A 21,493-nucleotide genomic window follows, 5' to 3' on the forward strand; every position below is an offset into this window, starting at 1 on the left:
AATACAGAAGTACATCATATATGTCACATTTAGATTTTCTAAAAGGAATATGTTTTGTTTTGCAGGTTTTTTTCAATACTTCTCTGCACCTCTGAATAATTAACTTCTGTCAAACACACACAAACAATTCTTCCCAGAATTCCTGCCTTTGGACCATCAAAACACAGAGAAATAAGTATCAGGTATTCTGCTCACCTGGCATATTCCACCTCTACCAAATTAATTTTCTGCCTATCCTATAATTAGACTAAATACTGAATCATCTACTAAAAAATGCTTGCTGCTGCTCAACAGCAGCAAACATGACAACTTACTTTAATTTTTTGTTAGTAATTCATACTTTGATATGCGAGAGAGATTCTAAAACAATTTTAACAAGGCTGTTATATTGATAATTGGGAGGGTGCTTATTGATGCTTTATCAGCCTCAAAACAAAAAGAGAGGGAGAGAAAGAACTTTCCCTCTTCAGGAAGAATCCTTTAACAAAGGGAATTCATGGACATGCAGTATCTTCTCTCCTTAAGCCTGCTGTTACTGTTTAAATGATAACCCTTCCTGATTTGAAGGCAGCTGCTACACAATAATTTTTTGCACAGCCACTTTTTATTGTTCTTTGAAAGAAGGCAAAAGGCCTTCCAAATTAAATTTAGTCCTCTGACTTCAACTTCTTTGTCATGTATGAATTTTACAACGTGTAGCACCGACAAGCACCTCAGAAGTATTCTGTCTCAGAATTGACTGAGGGACAATAAAACTGGCATTTTAGAATCTAAAAATAAATGTATGACTACTTCTGAGTGTGGTGGACATCCTAAAAGATTCTACACCACACACTTGGGAAGCAGTATCAGAACAAGACAACTGTGGGGCACTGGCCTAATTACAAAAGAAATTTGAGATGTAATTTTCCCTGCTGTGTAGCTGTGCAATCACAAGGTAATTATTAGAAATGTACAACATGTTTCATTCAGAGCTGGTGACAGTGAATTGCAAATCAGTGACTTCTGGCAAAACATCAAAAGCTTAGATGAAAAAAAAGATTATAAAAATAAGAAGTACCAGTCATCTGAATGTAAGGTTACTTCGAATGTGACAAATTCTGAATTACTCTCATTCAGCCAAACAGGTCACAAAATTTTCAACCCATGCACTCTAAGGTAATATTCCTGAAACCATACAAAAATACTATTTACAGAACAGAAGAAATCTTATCTTCAGTTGTGCTGATCATTAATAACAAAGAATTAGCTGAAGGAATACCACAATCCTTAAACTATAGCATTTCCATAGGAATCTAGATTTAGGCATCTAATTAGGCTCCCACCTTTTAACATGTTTAATCCTGATTTAGGATTCTAGAAGATACCTGAATCTTCACAAGAATGCAGTATGCAAACAACAAACTCAGCTGACTGCAGTAATAGCACACTTATGTAGAACAAAAAAAAAAAAAAATCTTCAGCAGCTGTCCAGTAAACAAACATGTTTACATAAAATAAATCTGCCCATGCGTCCAGATTGTCTTACATAATATGAAGGAAGAACTCTCACTCTGAAATTCCAATTATTTGGAATGGACTACAAATGTTTGCATACTTTAATGTGTAAATCACCTCTAAGACATGAGACAGCTTCAAAATACTGGTAGCTGTTGTCAAATAAACAAGTAACAGCTATTTATTATAATTGGCCATTTGAAAGAAATGCTTTTATGTTTCATTAAGTGTTACAAATTGGGTTTGACCATCAAAAATGCAGCAGAACCTTACTATGCAGAAACATCTACATTAGTTTTTTGTGTTATAAATTATATTACTTTTCATGTTATAAGTATACTGTGATTTTTTTCATCACTAATACAGGTAATTTTTTTTATACAATGCAAAGTAGTTGCATGGTGTTTGTGCAATCGACAAATTATCAATAATATAAAAATGAAAAAGACAAAATGCTGATTTTGTTTCTTAACTTACATAGCTTGGTGGAATCTAACTGTATTTCTTCTTTTTAAAAAAGAATAAGTCAGACCCTGTGGACCGCACATTGCATAATCCCCACTTTTAGTAGCATGGATACACATAACATACTAAAAACTGAGGTAATAAAAGTATCACTTTTAAAATTTTCTATATAAAAAGCTGCAATATAAAAACTCTTCAATTACCTCACTCTCAGCAAAATGTCTTTCTCCTTTTAAACACAGGGAGGAGCGTCTCAGGGTCTTCTCATCACCATCATCAAATACTGCCACCAGACAAGAAGTGAGGAAAGAAAACATTTCTTTTAAACTCATGACAGTAATAAGCAATGCATGTACATGTCAGAAAGAATGAGATATATATTCCTGTAGTCAACCCATGGAACAAACCTATGCCCAGATAATGCTGCAGGCCCAATAAAGCATTTCACAGACTGACCAAATAAATAAGCTGCTCTCTCACCATAGCTACTTTACACTTGCATACCTTGAGTAATCAGTAGTTGTGCAGACAATTCATGGTGTCATGAAATGAAATTCAACACACTAGTATTCAAAACCTATTTTTTCTAACATTCAAAAACTATTTTTTCTAACATTAACTATTTTTAAAGAATTTAATTACACAACTCCTGTGATATTCAAGTGGAAGCTCTGCTTACCATGGAGAAACATAACTGGATACTTATAGAAAAAGCTGCAATTTAACATTGTATGGAAGTTCAACATCTTTCTCTACTGACTTCACGCAACTAAGCTACAGAACAACAGCAATACCACCCTAAGAAAATGACAATAGTCAAAGTGCTGACAATCATCAAACCCAGCTCTACTGACAGAACTGTGCAGCTCCCAATTTCTAGACTTTTTGCTATCTCTGCTAGCACTAGGTCAACTGGAAACAAGCTCATAATGCAGTTCATTCAGCTACATCCTTTAAAATCCTGAAATGCACTGCACACATTTAAGGTGGGGTCTTCAGAACCTGATGAACTGGTCATATAAAAAGTAAGCTTTTGTCAAGTCTGCTGCAGGTACTTAGAAGATGGAAACCTGATGCCAGATTGAACTCTTAGGTTTTGCTTGCACCGTTCAGTGAGACAAGACTTTATCTCTTCTCCCCTCTTGAGCAATGATAACAATTATACTTTTGCCCCCACACAGCAGTGAACTCAAAGACATTTGTGGGCACAGAAACAATGCCAAAATAACATTAAAATATTTCATTAAAAAAAAAGTTTCAGCAACTTCTTAACAAGTCTTTTTCATTTCTTTAATTCATTTAAACATCCTCTTCTCTCCATCAACAGATCAAAGTTACAGCACAATGGCTGCTGACCAGCAAGATTAAAGAGAATAATTTAATTTCATGCTTTCCAATGGAGGGGGCTCTGTTCTTCAACGTTTACTAATTCAAATGAAAATATACAAAAAGCAACAAGGTACATCAAAATTCTTGACTAATATTTACTTGATATTAAAGAACCTTTTATTTAATTCTGTGAATTTTTCATCCCTGTATAGAATTGAATACTTTTGATGAAGAAACTTTCCCTTGTAACTACAATTCCCCAGAGCTTGGACTACAGTAATTGTTGAGCACAATTCAATTGTGACACAGTATCAGTAAGAGACGCACATCCCTCACTTCAGCATTTGTTGAAAAGTATCAATGGCAAGAACTGCACACAAACCGCTTAGATTCGGAACTGCACCTCAAATGGTCAGCGCATAATTAAGCCCCCCTTTGGTTAAGTGAAGTAGAAGTCAGCGGGTTCCTAATCCACTTTGTGTTAATTAACAAAACAGTCTCCTTACATAACGAGAGATTTAAAAAAAAATCTATCCGCTTCAGGAGATAAGCTGACTACAGCAGAGGTAAACCTATTCTGAGCTAGGCAGGTAGCCACATAACGTGTCCCATGTGGTAATCTGCTTGTGGCCTCTTCCCTGCCAGAGGGAATCCTAATCTTGTTCCATAACATGAATACTTTCAGAGGAAAAGCTTGACCTCCCTCAAAGACTTATGTGGCCAGCATGACACATATGGCTTAATGACTGTGACATTCTGATCTATTGGAACATCCGGAAAACAATCTACTGAGCAGGCATCAGGAGTGTAATGTATTTAAAATCACATATTCTGAAACTGCACAAGAAAAGCTGGGGGAGAAAAGATACAACTTAATGCAACCAAAATCACTTCAAATTCTAATGACAAGAAAATGCAGAAGGGGGTAAGTAAGACTACCTTTGAACATGCATAGTTCTGCATTTTCAGTAAAGCAAATAATCCTGCCATTTTCTTTTCCCCCCTCATAGTAAACATAGACTTTAAGAGACATTTATATGAATGACAAAACAGTATCTAGTTACCAGGACTTTAACACCTTGAGTTCTTTGAAGATTTTTCACAGGGCAGACAAAACTAAGGACACTTACGCATGTATGTATGTTTGTGCCTTTATATATATGCCTTATAAATTTACAAGTTTTATGCATATATATATACATACATATATATACACACAGCGCTATACTTATTTTAAAAGACTATACTAGTTGCATTTTTATAAAAAATTTAAATTTAGTTCTTGCTGTTCTTTGGTAGGAAAGCAGTAGCACAAAAAAAAACCCCATGTAAGCAAATTGATGTACAATTTCTATTCAGACAACACCTTAATACAAGACACACAGGGACATTCAAAGCAACTTTGCCCATTCTTCAGTGTTAAAAGAGGTCTCAAGCAGCCCTCAAAGCATTATTCCTCTCCAGATACTGCTGCAATGGCATATCTGGTCTTATGACACTTTTGGAAAGGTACTACTTCAGATGGATCTATGCTTTCACAAAGTTTTTCACCAAATCATAGCGATTTTATTCACAAAATCATTAACAGTGCAAATAATCAGATGCTTCTCAGCAAGTGCTAGGACAACATTAGGTAACTGCTAGTTAAGATGAGTGCCAATTCTGGGACCTGGTAAATGGCAACTACATCCTACAGCAGGACTTTCACTCAGATCTGCAGTCATCACTGTCAGTAAAGGCAATTCTCGTCTCATTCCAGTCACCCTCCTGACAAAGATTATTCTAATCATCCACAGCTAGAGTCAGTTCTCCATCCAAGTGCATTACACTGCCAGCAGCTGTGCTGCTTTTACCAATTCTGCAAGGTCAACATGCTTTTGTCCGCTTTTATCTACAAAACACAAGAGTTGAGACTGAAACCCATACTTCTTCCTATTTCCCAAATTCGGGATTTTTGACAGACATCTCCTTTGACTGCAACTCTGTGACATCTGCCTTCAAAATTTAATATGCACAGCTTCCTATCTTATTCTTCTTGTTCAACTGCTAACCTCACCCTTTCTCAGAAACATAAACAGAGACATACAACACAGCTCTAACACCATCTATACCATTTGCTTCTTAAAAGCTCTCGTATCTGATCCCCTTCTGTATTAATTACCAAAACACTATCTATAATGTTAATTCTTGTCTTTGTACATTATGTTTCATCCCATCCTAACCCAGTCTCACCTATACTAATAAATTCTACTTCTCCAACAGAAAAACAGACGTATTTTCTTCAACACTTATCTGTAAGGTCTTATTTAAATTTACAGCTCTATTCACTTCTGAAAGGACTATGACTAGGGAAAATAAAGTCTTTCTCTAGTTTCTCAGCATCACGTCATTAGCAATAACCAATACCTCAAAAGAACTAAGTCTCACTAAAGTCCTTTCAAGTTCTAGTCTTCAACTTCCCATATCTACCCAGGAGAGTAGTTTTTCAAAAATCAATACATTTCCTGTATGTAAATTTAAAAAACCCTCCACCTTCTACTGGCTATACAGTATGTGGTATATTACCAAACATCTGAAATATCACGTTATAATAAGCCACGTGTATTTTAACAGCAGCTGTTGTAAGGGCTAAGTCTGGGGGTGGGGAAAATTAGGTGTTGCAGCTTGTGTTTTAAAAGCACTTCTTTGCCCTTTTTTTTAAGGACCTGTGACAACATATTTTGCTTCAGAACATTTAACAAGTGTATTTAATATCTAAGGAGCAGTCACCAATTATAGAGCAATTCACTACATCTTTATTTGGTGTCCCAGTTTCAGATCATAAAGGGCACAGTTTCTTATAAAAACCCAAAATAAGAAGTTTATCTTTAAAGGTTTTTCATGGAAACTCCAAATACCTAAGTATCTCCAAAAAATCTCTCTCACTATGCTTAGGACATGTCCAGGTCACAGGCTTATTTTTAAGTCAGAAGTTTTAGTCAAATACATAAATCTTTCTCTTACCTACAGTATACCAACTTGCATCTGTTAATTTGTTGATAACTGCTTCCTGGTATGTTCCATCTGGATTCTTCACTTCCACAACAGTTCCTACCTAAAATAGAGAACTCACTTAGCACTGGAGAGTTTCTAACACAGGCAATGAAATCAACACTTTTGTGTCAGCAAACAGAGATAATTTCTAGCCTATTCCATGTCAAATATAAAATGTTTTTCCAGTTTCACTTGAATATACTTGTATCCCTCAAACTTCTTTTTTCATTCCTTTAAAATAAGCCAACTAACTGAGCTGATTATTTCCTGCCAGCAGGTGGGGAACAAGAACCAATTTGAGTGATGTCATTCTCTTGTATAAGAGCTTTCCCATCAAATCCTCCTGCCGAGTTCTCCAAAGGAATGGTGACTAAAAATCAGTGCCAGCCATACTTCATAGCTTTAAGGCAAAACGAACAAAGAGGCTTTTGCCAGCCTGTGCTGCATCCCCTTTAACTACAAAGAAAAAATCTAACATAAAGAGTATACTACCTCTAACTTTGTAGCATCACCTTTTATGCTTTGTGATCCTATCTAGCCTGTGTAATAAGTTGAACCTTCTTCTCTCACCCCATACCGTATATGCACATTTATGTCAAATACTGAAAAGGAAAATGTTTTTCAAAGCATTAGCAAGATATAAACCAAATTTATTACCTTTAAGGGACCCTTAATGTGGTCATCTTGCACTTCCACTGTTGAAGAATCATGCCTAAAGGTTACCTAAAAAATATAATTCAACTGACAATCACTTGATATAATTGAGCAGCATACAAACGTATACATACGTAAGCACATAGAAACGTCAACAGCCCTTCTCTTACTCTCATTTTACAGTTAATCACCATAATCACCCCACTTGCTGAAAGCTGTCTAATTCATATATTACAGAAATATGAGGGGCTAATTCCTTAGTTATCAGATCTCCTAAAATATTTTTCTCTTTCACAAGAGAATCATTATCTCTAATGGAAATAACAGTCAAGAGTATAACAAAATTGTCTAATGGTCAAAATTATCGCTGGAGCTCTCTTAAGTTATTTGAATGTCTCTAGTACAACAGCAAGAAAAGAGAAAGTTTCAAGACTTCTGAGTACAACTTTAAAGAAACACTTATATTTCAATGCTTTGAAATCAAACAGTTTTAGCACTTTTATCTTTTGCTGATAAAAGTGCATTTTTCACCTCATGGTTGAAAAGACTCACCAAAGTACAGGACACTGCTGTCGACTAAACAAAATTAACAACTCAAACAGGATTTCAGTTAATGTCAGTCTAACCTACACACAGAGTTAATTGGAAGAAAATGTAAAACCAGCTAATTTTTCCGTCCTTCAAAACTGGAGTTAGTAAATCCTGTAAACATATTAAATTATTTCCCCCCGACATTCCCGTAAAGATACAAAGGCTGTTGTCTTTAATCCTACACACTCTGTCCTCAGAAAAAAAAAAAAGGTCTGGAAATTCAAATGTATGATTAAGTTATCTGTACAAGGTGACACAGACATTCACCTTTTGTTTCATTCACAATTAACTTGGTTACACTGAAAGTCATAGGTTTAATTACATCTGAAGTTTTATTTCCACTCCGGTTTTAAAATTGCAGGAAACTGAGAAAATTCTAGAATTACATGAGCTCCAGCTGTGTAACACTAGCTCTCAACTACAGCAATCCTATATCAAAAGTCTGGACTTGTTTCACAAGTGTACCCAGGAGCACGTTCACACTGCTGTTGAGGGTTTCACTGCAGCACACAAGAACAGCAAAATTTCCTTCAGAACCACATTGCTCTCTAACATCAACTCTCCTTCACAGCCTACTCAGAGAGGAGATTTTAAGGAGTTTTGCCAAGAACAGCACCTACAACCAGGGCTAAGGACAATCTATCTTGACCAATTGGAAAACAAATGCACTAAAATGCTACACTGCCCCTTCCAGGTGTTACTTCAATGAAATAGTCATCAATCCTTCTTGTAGTCAGAACTACAGCAACACATACAGTTGTGAGAGTGTGTTCCTTTTAGACCAGCACATCTCACTTGCTGATGGCAAATATTTTGTCCATGACACAGAAAAAATCATATCTTGTAACCAAAAGGCAGACAGAGGATTCAGGCTAGGAATTAACTGAGCAAGGACTACTCTTCTGAACTTCTTCCTGACAGATACAGGTATTTAATTCTCTCTTCGCAGGAATTCATCTAGAAAGCCAAACTCGGTTAAGATGCAAAATAATCTGAAACCAAGGGTCACTAGTGGCTCGTGCAAAATACCCAGTAAACCAGTTCTGATTAAAAGACATCTGGTTTTATTTACTTTCTGTAATTATCTTAAGTGTATTTTGCAGCAAAAAGGAACTCTATCCACAACAGGAGTCAGCCACAATGTACTCTATGAAAGGTAAACAAAGCAAATTGCTATTGTGTATTCCAGAATGGTTTGTCTTTTTAAAGATGTCTTGGGGCTTTGACTCTTTGGGGGGAGAGTTTTGACACCAACAGTTTTTGCTTCTTGAGATATTCATATGTGCTCAAAAAATACTGGTTATTAACATAAATATTCAAACTCCAAAACCAGTGTGACACTATTGGCCTTTCTTGAAGAAAAGCGATGTCAGTAGGTACTAGTTGTGGGTTTTAATTCTCACAATGGTTAGCAATATGGAAACTTTCTGTCTCAGGCAAAAGATTAAGACATTCAGCACATCATCAACTTGGTTAGACTCAGCTAGAATTTTTTTTTTCTGCACTATCCCTAGTAAGTCCTATTACAGCAGAAGCTTTACTTATTTCTGTTTAATAAAGACCTATGCAGAAAACAGTTTCTTCTGAAACTTCTGTGCAGGGTGCCCAAATGCAAGTGGTGGTGGATGATTTTGCTAATTGTTTTAGGAGATGCTGCCAAAATAAACTGGCTTAAATAAATCTCTAAATAAACCTATAATAAATCTGATAAAGTAGACACTCCTGTAACACCCAGAGTCTTGCCCTTGAGTCAAATTTGTACTGCTTTCAACACTTTTGAAAAGTCCAGGCAAATCTGAAGTTCTGCTTTCCATGAGCAAGTGTGCAATGCTGTTATATGTTACTGCAGAATTCTGTACTGTGTACAGAATTTGCCAAAGACTACTAAACTGCCAAATGCAGTCCCTATTGATACTGACATTGTAAGTACATAGTACATCCATTAAACTGAATTAAGTTTTTAAATTATGCTGTAATGGGAAAGGTGGCATGAAGGTATCTCCTCAAAATATTCTAGGAAGCAGAATTCAACAGAAGAAAGCACATAAAAGGAGACATAATTAAACATATTTTACTTGTCTGAAGATTACAATACTCCATATTGAAAGAATTTTGTTGCAATTCTACTTTCTCAGCAGAACATCTGGTTATAAACTTAAATTACTGCTTTACACTAAAACTGACTTTCCTTCTGCTGTAGTAGTTCTAGAAGACTAAGGCATAAAACATAAACTGGGGCCAAAAGAAACCCATTCAGCAAGTAAAAATAATGCAGCAGATAAACTACCAAAATTTCAGACAAAGCACACCTGCTAATGAGAGTATTTGTTAGAGCTAATATTGGGGAAAGTATGCATGTGCCAGGAAGAGCTAAACAGATTTTCAGAGAAAATCAGAAGGCCACTGCTAAGTTTAGGAAATACACATTCTTGGTGGAGAAAAAACAATGTAAACAGATATTGTTACAGCACTTATAAAAATCTCAACCACATTACTCTAGAAAGCAACAACAGTACTGGGGCCAAACTGCTCTAAGCAATACAGTAACAGTGAGCACACACACACAAAACTGAATCCAGAGGGCTTTGTACAAATCTCCACAAACAATTCACAGAAAAATTCAATTTCATGTCAAGATATTTCTGTATAATTTATACAGAAATATCTTGACATGGGATAAGGTTGCAGAAATACTTGCAGTGACCAAACTTCAAGCGATAAACCCATAAGAAAATACTTAGCGCTGAATAATAAATAGCAAGTGGCCATCTACGGAGGTGGACTGAAAGTCCCCCAAAGAACTGAAATGAGTCAAGATTTCACTGATCCAGGCACAACAAAATTCCTGTACTTAAATACTGATGCTTAACAGCTGAAATAGCAATACTTAATCACTTAAACCCAATGGTACTGTAAAGCACAGACCAGCTGATGCTATTAAGAGTTTTGAATAATGAAATGAAAAGACCACTGATTTGCTCTTCTGGCAGACTTAAGACTAAAATCTTCTTGTTGTATTTAACATTATTATCAAATAAGTGCCAACAGACCTTCCCACTAGGGTTTATGGAAAGTGCCTGCACACTCCCTCAGACACACTATAGGCAAAAATCAGCCACAGCATGAGGGCAGAGTGAAATAATGTACACTAGTTTATAGTGTGCAATAGCCTTCAATAACAGGTTATTGCCACTCACATTTCACACATTTTTCACTTAAATTTACAGTAGATATAAGAAAAATATTCTGCCACTATAACTCCTGCAGAGCAACAATCTAACTTTTATTTTCTAGGTGCTTTTGATCCTTGCTCTGCAATGTTTCCATATGAGGTTAAGAGGCAAAGCAGAAAAACAGTACCTCCTCCCAGATCAGTTTTTAGGGCAACATTATCCCAACAGAAATATACAGCCATTTTGCAGGGTATTGCTCTCTTTATTTCTAGAAATGATACTTTAAATTTTCAAGGAATGTTAAAATGTGTATCTTGCAATCTCCTTGCAGAATTTTTTGTTGCCCTACATGTGGCTTATATTGATTCAGTCATTAACTAGTTATCATAGATCTTAGGTGAGATACCTGGCTTGCTAATCTGTAAGACTCTATGTGCCAAGTGGTTTTTGGAAGGCAGAAAGGTTTCAGCTTATTCCTGAAGCATTACCTAGCTGCCAAGGCTAAACGGCAGTGACCTGTACTCCTCAAGTAAAAGATATCCTATTAAAGCCTACTTTGAGTAGTCTTAGCTATTTTCTGGCAATATTGTCCCATATACCATATATAAGCCTGCATTTGTCACATTTTAATCAATTACTTTAAGGTCAGCCTATGGCACTGAAGGTCAAAAACATGCAGATGATAAAGTAGTGACAGAAACAGAACATATTTATTTGTGTGGGAGTGGGGGAATCCCTCCCATCCCAACAATAAGCTTACTGTTATTTCCAAGACTATAATACCAGCTTCCAAGGACAGAATAGCCTCTTAGCTGTCCTGAGACTAAAAAGAAGTTTCACATTGCACCATTATGAACATTAATCACTTTTTTACCCCTCCTCAAAAAAGTGGTTGCAGGAAAACCACATACCTTGACTTTGACAAGCCTCTTTGCTGTCTTGATCTTGGCTTCACAGAAGGCTCCTCTATACTTTGCACTCACATCAGTGCCCACTGTGAGATAGGGAGGCTCATCAATTGCCTGGAACAGAAAGGAAAACAACTGCTTTTTAATACTGACCACTGGCAATACAGCCACCATAGTCTCACCAATTTCTGTGGACAAAGAATTTCCAAACAGCCCAATGAAACTTAAATTGACGGCCATAGAAACAAAGAAAACAACACTAAGCTAATACAACGTAAATCACTACAATCTTATAATATACAAATATAATCTCCTGATATAAAGTCATAAATACAATAAACTGATATCACAGTTATCTACAACAAGCACCACATAGGCTTCCAGCCTCTGCACCATCTGAAGACTTAGCAGGTGATGAATTCTACTGCAATGGTGAAGACCAACCAAGTTCTACTGTCTCCTCAATTGCCTCAAGACCTGATTAAGTCGCATGAAGATACCGATGTTTATTTCCCTCACGTAATTAAGGTTCATTTTTCATTAGTAAATAGAACAACTCTGAGGAGATTCTGCCTTTTTTTTTTTAAATAAAGTAAATGATAAAGGTGATGCTCAACAGGAGAGTAGCCCACGGGCAAGGTAAGGAAGGAGACTGACAGAGACTAAACACAAAATGAAGGTTAAGGGTCTAGACAAAAGACAAGGTTTTGTGGCATGAAACACAGAACAGGTGACACCCAAACAGGGAAATGAGAAACAGAAGAGGTGGGAAATAAGGGAACATAGGTCAAATCAGTATACTGAGTGAGATCATGCAGGTACAGTTCCTTCAAAGGAAGTCCATCTTCTCTCACACAACCTCTCATAACAGAACCTGGGTGAGGAGATTCCAGATAACTGAACCACTTATGAAGTATCACTTCATAGACTCTGGGTCAGAAGAGGGAAGGCAGAGGGTGACACACAACAGGAGTGAGGTTTGTTTTCAAGAGCTGCAAGCCTCCATAGAGACCCAGACCCAGCAAAGCAAAGAGATTTAAGCCCTTATCGAAGCCAAATTGTGTTTCTGTGCCCCTACAGATTCAAACACAGCTTACAAGGGGCATCTCTGGCACATACAGATTCTCTGTAGGGAAAATACAGAGATAAATCTTCACAGGCATCAGAGACTATTTGAGACTGAGGGGCTTGCACTCAGCATCAGATAATTCCTACTAGCTGCTCCCAGTTCCAATACATCAGACGGCATGGAAGTGTGTACTTGAATGCTTCAATGCACCATTTTTCAGACATTTAAGCTCCACAAAACTTGAAATTGAGAAACATTAGATGCTACAGGGTTAACTCTTTACTAATGATGCTTTTTCCAGTGACTCTGTTCCAGTCTCTCTCTCTCTCTCACTGGCAGGCAATAGAATATATTTCTGAGTAGTACAAAATTGTTATCAATCTGCACTTTCTAAGATCACCAGAAGCATGAATGCACTAATGAAGCCTCCTCTCTCTCTCCCTGTGTGTGTGGTACGTGACTGCATGCAGAGTAGTAGGATATATTACATTGTGGCAGTATATCCATGAACACCTATCCTTTCCTAATCCAGGCTTAAAACCAATAAAACTCCACTGAGATTAACAAGGAATCTGTTAAGCATGTTGGGATTCTGAAATTCATTTCCCCCTTGCTTGCCCAGCAGTAGGTGCCTTTGAGGCAAGCTGCCATGCTTTCCTCTTGCTGCACTTGGATGGGTGCTGAAAGAGGGTCTCAGGTGGTGATAAATTTGATTTTGGTCAGCACTTGCACTGAAGTGAATGAAGAAGTGGCTGTTTCCCACAATATGAATCTGAGCAGAGGAAAGCAGCAATGTATTCCCCTGCAAAGACAGTAAAGCCCTGAAAGGGGAGCATCCCTCCTGCTCCACTGCACTCTGTATAGTGAAGAAACTCATTCACCACTACAGGGGTGATAGCATTTCATGCCAGTTCATCTTCCAAAGTTAAAAGGAATTGTAAAGTACTGAGTCTACTTTAACAAGAGCGACAGACCCCAGATGGGTCCACACAGATGCACACACTACTATAAACAAAACTTAAAGAGCTGGTCTGTCAGTGTACGTCTATACTTCCCTATACAGACAAAAGAATTATCAGAAAGACCAATCCACAATGTCAAGATGAACTTACAGAAAAATACAGAATACTTTTTCTTCACTGCTATTGACACTAACTAAAACAAAAAAATAAATTTTGAGCACCAAGATAATCTGAAGCTCTGGTCTTTTAAAATTTATGGCAGAGAAACAGGCAAGTCAACAACCAAACTTTAGTCAGGACTTTAAATTCTCATAAAGATTGTAATTATCAGTATTGTGATTACTTTATCACTACTCTAATTTGACAACTTCTTCCAGAAAGAATATTCATTAAAAAAAACCAATATCTGTAAGAACTTCTCTTACTAATACACATGTTAATTTCAATCACTAGCCTAAATCCTTTGAAATTACTCTTATTCCTTTCACTGAAATCAGTTAATATTTACTAGTCTAGAGAACTAAAGAATAGCAACATATGGACTATTTGTTTACCAATGTAGGTATGTTTACTAGACATACAGAATTACAGTGGGTTTTGAGAGAAAAATTATGAAATTGATATCTTTAACTACCACTATAAATCATTATATATTCTAAAACAGTATCTGAAATCCTCAATGGATACATACTGGATTTTTTCCTGCAATTTTATTATTCCATTGAAAGACGAATCACATGGGCCTTCTCCCCACCCAAATCACTTAACTGAAATTTCCAACATACTTCTCTCATTGTGACAGAGTAACAACTGAAAGTGGCAAGTTAAAATAATTAGCAAAATGTGATGCATCATAATGAATGCAAACTAAAAAATAAAAGCCATTATCAGAGTCTGGCATCAATTTAAGATAATTGACTTTGTCATACTCAACCAACTCTGAGTCACCTGTTCTCAAGTAGGTTTTATTCAACTCCACCAACACCAAAGAGATTAAAAATTAGTATACAGCTATTTTTACCTTTCTGTTATCCCTTCCCTGCTTTGTGCTTACGTCATTTATTAGATGCCCTTATGCTGAGACTGAATGCATCTTTGCCTGTTTAATTTTGACATGTTTTATCAGGATTTGTTTTTATTCTTTTTAGAGCAGGTTTCCAGAAAATAAAAAAACAATCAGTATGCCAAAATACAGCTAGAATTTGACACTTCACTAACCCTGGAAAAGGTATTGCAAGCATACTGAAAATATTTTAACAAGATTAATTGCAGTGATATTTAAATGGAGATGGGGGGGGTCTATCCTGTAATACAAAAAGTTCTGAGCTTCCTAAAATTCTTGAAGGCCTCTTAAAATAAAACTGTACTAGTTTAATTTGTTGCTGTTTCTCGGCCTTTATTTTACTTTAAAAGATAATGTGAATTGGCATTTACATTTCATATGCGAACATAATCACCTACAGTTTATAATCTGATGATAAGAATCATCATTTCAGGAGCATATCAGTAAACTTCTGTCAACAATCAGTAAACTTCTTACAATCAGTTTACAATCAGTAAACTTCTGTCAACAGCAAAACTGAAACTATGCCCAGCACACGCCATCATTCATGTATAATGAGATCATGAACTTCTTTCATTGCGAGCAGCTTCAATGCACACCCCAGGATATCCTGTCAATGTTTCTGTGTCTCTAAATGTACTCTTTGGAAAATCTCAGAGTTCGCACTGGAAGCAGGGAAGTGAAGCTGATGGCAGTATCTCGGTTTGTTCTTTTCCTTGTTTAACTACTGCCAGAAGACTGGCATTGAAGGCCTTCACGGAGGCCGCTGGCCGAGGATTCCCAGAGCAATCAGTATTTGTCTGCATGCATGGCCGAGGCCAGGTTACCCAAGGGGTGACACCGGGAGCCGTGCGCACACGGGCACCAGGGCAGCGCTGCACGCCGCGGCCGCAGCCAGGCGGGGGCCACGGAGAGGCTGCTTGTGAAGAGATCGCGATGCGCCCTTCGCCAGCACCCGCTGCAGGGCTGCTGAGCGCCGCAGGCCGTTCGACCAGCGCCCCGAGGAGCTGGGGACAGCCGGGCCGAGGCTCCAGCTTCGGCAAGGCCGCCGGAGGAAGACGCTCCCGGGTGAGTTGCTCGGCTCGTTGCGGGGCCAGGCGGGCAGCAGCGATTCTCCGGGGAGCTGCCGCTTTAAGGGGAGGGGCCGGGCCCGGGAAGCTGCCAGAAGTTTCTGGCTGCCCGAGCCAGCCCCGAGCGCAGCCGCCCGCCCTCGCCCTCTCCCCGAAGGCGCCCACGGCTCCGGCAGATTAAGCGCGGATTGCCGTAAACTAAATTTGTCCCCTTAAGGCGATTGCCGGGTAAATCTGCACGCAGGGCTTCCCGGGAGCCTGGCGCCGCTGCAGCCGGGCACGGAGCAGCAGCAGCGCCGGCTCCCGGGATCCGGCCGGGAAAACGAGCGAGCGCTGCCCGCGGCCCTGCAGTGCAGCTCCTGCGGAGGGAGCGCCGCTGGAATGCGCCTGGCCTTGAGCAGCCTAAAGCAGCGGCCAAATCGCTGTAAAAAAAAAGTTCCGGCGCTGTCTTGGGTGAGCAAGAAGGGATAAAAAGAAAAGCATTTCCTGCAGTTTTGCACTTTCCATCAGGAAATCCAAACTAATGGACAACCGCCACGCTACTACTAGCACTTAATTTTGTTTTATTAATGGGAGTAGGATGAATAGAAGTTTCTCTGCTATCTCAATTCACAACTGCTGGGCGCGCAGAGGAGTTGCAGCACGGCTGCCGCAGCTGAAAAGCTGGTTTACCACTTAAATAAGAAGCAGTCTCTAGGTGACCAGTCAGCAATTTCCACCAATTCAGTGGCGGAATTTTCTTTGGCAGGAAAAGCAGGCTGCTGGAAGGGTTCTGCTCCAGCCTTCGAGCTGATTATACCTGGAAGGATTGATAAATGGCTAGATGCCCACAGCATAAAACATCCTGCACATCTTCTGAATTTGGATATTTACATGGGTATAAATAGTTCTGGTCTTCCATGTATGAGGGAGAAAACACACAGACACCTCTCCCAGAAATACCCATGTGAAATACCCATTTTAGCACTGCAATCTAAAATGGTAGCATCATGCTTTAACATACATTTTAAAGCTGTAAAGAAGTTGGTTTTCAGCATTTTTCTTACACACATATATTTTTCCATCTACGTGGGATGAAATCATCCTCACATCTCTTCTTTCAACTGTGCTGCATTACTATATTCAAATTGCTTTGTAGAGTCTGTCATGCCATGCAGCAGCTGATAAAATTGCTTTACATTGTGCTTTGCCCATAAGCACATCCACTACGGTGTATGTGTGAATGTATTATTTCTATCTCCTCATCTGTATTCTTCTGCACTGTGCACAGGATGTTCCAAGTAAACCACATGAAAACAAGATTAAGTATTCAATCTAGAAACGTAGCAGACGTGGTTACTAGGAAGGCCTGCAGGACTGCTTTTGGAGTAATATACAAAGAGAAAAACCTTCCCTCAGTCTTTCATGTATGTGAAGTCTGAAGAGCCAAGATTTTAGTTTGCATTAAACATTCAAGATTCAGGATTTATCTACTCTACAAGACTTGAGTCAAGAAACTATATTTTCAACAAGCAAAACCCATGTCAACTATCCCACAATGAATGAAAAGAAAGGGCTGGTTTTCAAAATTTAAGATTTGTTTAATTTCACTAACCAAGGTTCAGGGAAAGCTTGTTAAATACTCAAGACCCTCTCCTCCTGACCCTGCCCAGCATCCAAATTATTACTAACTTTCAAAAAGAAACATCACAAGGCTCAAAGTCTTATTTCTTTGCTCACCCACAGTAAGCATAAGGAGCAGTGGCAAAACTCTTTTTCTACTGCCTATGGTATTTTGAAATTATTTTTCCAAGGCAAGTATTTTCTCGATGTTTTTCTGTAGTCCGTAATTTAAGATGGAAACACAGTTTGCAAGCGGAATTGTTACACACATATTTGACTATTCCATTTACAGCCATCCCAGTCCCATAATTTAGTAGGAAAACCCACCAATAATACCCCACTACTTCAATCCAAAACCAAGCCAAATCTTAAAGTCTTCTAATGAAGAGCAAATATTTCACATAGCTGGAACCTTAAATTCCCTTTCCATCCTGCAGAATTAGTAGCTACCTCAAAGTCATTCAACAGGCTTTCAGAAGCTTCTGGGGCAATGAAGGTATGAAAAAACTCAGTTTTAAAAACTCAGTTTGGTTTTTTTTTTTAACAAGACTAAATTCAACATGTCCTGGACAAGTTCTGAAAAAAACATTTTCATGAACACAGGTGAAAAAAACAAAACATATAAGAAATGTCCTCCCCCAATACTAATGCATTTAACTTACAGATTATTACCTTACAGACTTTCAAACTGCAGTAAGTTCCAGCCAACAGCAGAGATCCACCTACACACTGCAGAATCAATCCTTTAATAAGCAAAATCACAGTGTAATTAGGAGTGCAAGATTTTGCTTACAGTTCAATCTGCTGTAGTTCAGATGATGTTCGACTTTATAGTAAGACATAGCAGACATCTTCAGGAAAAACTATTATTGTAACACTTCTAATATACTCAATTTTGCAGATAATATCTTTATAGTTGATTTCAAATACATTTCTCTTGTATTTTCAGAGCAGCAAAGCTAAGAAGCTTCTAAAGCCTTCCTACAAACCATATCACCAAGGCACACAATTCCTCAAAGGCAAATGAAGTATTCAAAACAAAGACTGAAGCCCAGAAAATAAAAAATTCCTTTAAAAAAAGGAAATCAATTGGCCCATCATCCACCTTCCAGAAATGAGAACACCACAACAGGAAGCAGGAGGAATTTTTCAGAAACTCGCAAACTACAAAACAGAATAAAAGGCAGTGATGTTTTCCACATGAAAAGGCTACTACATGAAAGCCCGAGAGCATGCTTTGAGCATATTTTCTTCTGGCTGAAAAATCAGATTTTTACCTACTTTTTGGTTTTGTTACTGTTGTACATGTCATAGAAAGGCAGAACTATTAATGTATATAAACATAAATTTATGAAGGAAAATGGTTTAATTTTATCCATATTTGCCCACAAATCAAAATTAAGGTAGGAAACATCCTGACCAAACCAAACATTTACAAGTTAAAGGAGGAGGGAGGGGAGTTCTTGTAACGAAACTTATTTCCAGTTTCAATTTAAAATCTACAGGAAGTTTCAAGTAACACCTCACCAATCTTGTAAGCAAACATTACACAGCACATAACTGTGGCAAAATATCATTGCTGTCTACCCCCTCAACCAAGCTGGAAATTACCAGAGCTTAGTGCACTCATGTCTGGAAGCATTAGGCCAACTTCTGACACCTTTAGCCTTCCTTACAGGTGCAAAGCAGGTATTTTCTTTTATTTCAAATTATTCCATTTGATCAGTCCAGGGCCAAGCTTATTTAAAGTTCTTAAAGACTTGAATGGGTTCAAAAGCTGATTTTCCTCCCCAGATAAAAGTGAGCTGTGGAAAGGATTTACAGGTTCTAAGATCATGAAGGACCAAGAGACCCAAAACAAGAAATTCAATTCTTTTATTTATTATATCTCTATTAAATGCAGAATAGATTTACATTATTTTTACTTACCCATGTAAAGTTGAATTTTTATGGAACTAATTCCTTTTTTTTGAGCTATAAGTTGATTAATAAAATTATAAAAATATTTTAACTCTACTATAAAAATGAGAAGTAACAATATAAAGATTTTAAAAGTTAGTCTGTCTTAATCATTGCCAAAGAGCAGCTCAATTCTCCATCCAGAAATTTACTGAGTAGTGTAATTTCCAAACATCTAAACTGTAATTACCTCACTTCCTATTCAAAATGGCAAATCCAGAAAGGTGACTGCTTAAAAAAATTACAGCATTTGGGGTTTTTTCCCCTACCATACTGAACAAAACCCAGTGAATTCTGATTCTGTTCCTAATTTGGTCACAGACTTGCTGCACCATGATGTGGCCCAGCAGGCTTGTACCAACTTTCAAGTCTGCAGAATGGGGGTAATGCACACCTTACTCAAAGGCAAGTAAGTATTTGATGTTTCTCTATAGTACTTTCAGACCTAAGAATGGAAATCTGTATTCTTTCTATCAGTATAGCATATCACTTTATAAAATGTTTTATTTAATAAAAACACTCCAGAACTGCTGATCAAGCTCTAAAAATAATGCCAATTCTTTACAGTAGGTCTCTTGTTCTGTATTGCTGAAAGACTATATAAGATATTTTGAATGCCTACTCCTGCTGTTTATCCCCCTAAATATAAAATCTTTCTTGAAGTCAATTATTGCCATAGCTACCAGATTGCAATTTTTCTTTCTGTAAGGTTTAGCTAAATATTAAACTATTTAACATTATAGCTTAGTAGTGTAAAACGGTACAACTTCATTAATTTTGGCCAGACTCTTTTGTACATTTCAAGCTTGAACAGTTTCTACATACATACAGATAAAAAAAGTAACAATTAATTTGAAATAAGGAACTTCTCAATGACAACTTTGAATCACAAATATTTTAAAGACTTCTTTCACATTTCCTGTGTTTTGCTCAAGAATCAAAATTCATTCTAGCATGGAGAACTGTATGTCAAAAAAGGAAGCAATCAGTAAAGTGTTTGTTGTTAGAGGGCAAAATAATTCAGCAAAAATATGTTCTTAATGCCTGTTTAACACTTCAGCTAAGTTAAATTCAATTTTTACATTGATAAGCACCCTTTTGCCAACTAAAAGCTTCAGATGTAGCTTAGGAGCATTATTTAAATTATTAGGTCTGGAAAACTTGCCTCTTTTTTTTTAAATGTGCCACAGTTCTCTCTAGAGTTGCTGCTATGAAAAACTTGGGATGTTTCAAAGCACTGAAAAGAATGATATACTAATGATATGCTTGCATTCCAAATGGATTGGAACTAAGATCATTTGATGGCTTAATCAAACAGACCAGTCCAGGCTGTTCCTGAGCAAAATGATCAAGTGACTATGTAAAGTCTGAAAAAACAACAGTCAATGAAATCTCAAGAGAAAAAAACCCCAAATAAACCTATTTTTAAAGCAATTTGATAATTCTGGGGCATTATTTCTATTTCCAGTCAAGGACAATTTAATTATTGTTTTTTTTTTAAGAAGTTAGTTGCACAGTAAATTCAGTATAACCATATACAGAACAGGAAACTCTATGTATGTGAAATGACTTGTCTGTATTCTAGGTAACTGATAATGCTGGCATTTTAGTTGACAGAAATATTTTTGGACAGTAAAACTAGCAAGAGCAAGATCAGTGAACAGATATAAAACCAGATAATTACCTAAGAATGCCGGGGGTTTTTTCACTGAAATTGTGGCATTTTAAGATTCTGTTTACTATCATAGATTTTAAAAACTATTTTCTGTTGTGTAAAACTTTAGAAACAAATTATTGTTAAATTGAAAAACTGAACCTCAAAAAAAACAGCACCAAAACTCAAAACCAACACCCAAAAAACCCCAACCATAAACCATGACTCCTTTTTCTGCAGATACAAATAAAATTTCTTGCCTTGGTTTATTTCCATTGTTTGTACAACACTTTCTAAACTGGCTATGAGGAAGGAAAAGGGGGAGGAGTTATTTTTGTTCCTAAGTCAGAACAGAAAGGGAAAGCTGAAGGAATGATACACAATTCAAAATCCCTGAGCAGAATGAGATTTCTGAAACATTGACCCAAGTCAAGTCACTAAACACAGCTATGATCTTATTTGTC

At 37.3% G+C, this 21,493-nt stretch overlaps 1 protein-coding gene across 4 annotated transcripts in view; it reads right to left on the reverse strand.

Annotated features, from left to right (window-relative positions):
- The window catches only part of ARID4B (AT-rich interaction domain 4B), an 86,783-nt gene that overhangs the window by 44,859 nt on the left and 20,431 nt on the right, over positions 1–21,493 (reverse strand). For all 4 annotated transcript variants that reach the window (XM_074537496.1, XM_014267425.3, XM_074537495.1 and 1 more), the window contains exons 3-6: positions 11,654–11,764; positions 6,982–7,047; positions 6,295–6,385; positions 2,166–2,245 (exon numbers count right to left, since the gene is read on the reverse strand). In XM_074537496.1, coding sequence (XP_074393597.1) covers positions 2,166–2,245; positions 6,295–6,385; positions 6,982–7,047; positions 11,654–11,764 — 348 coding nt within the window. The remainder of the gene's footprint in view (positions 1–2,165; positions 2,246–6,294; positions 6,386–6,981; positions 7,048–11,653; positions 11,765–21,493) is intronic.

This window comes from Zonotrichia albicollis, chromosome 3, assembly GCF_047830755.1.
Source record: "Zonotrichia albicollis isolate bZonAlb1 chromosome 3, bZonAlb1.hap1, whole genome shotgun sequence".
NCBI lineage: Eukaryota > Metazoa > Chordata > Aves > Passeriformes > Passerellidae > Zonotrichia > Zonotrichia albicollis.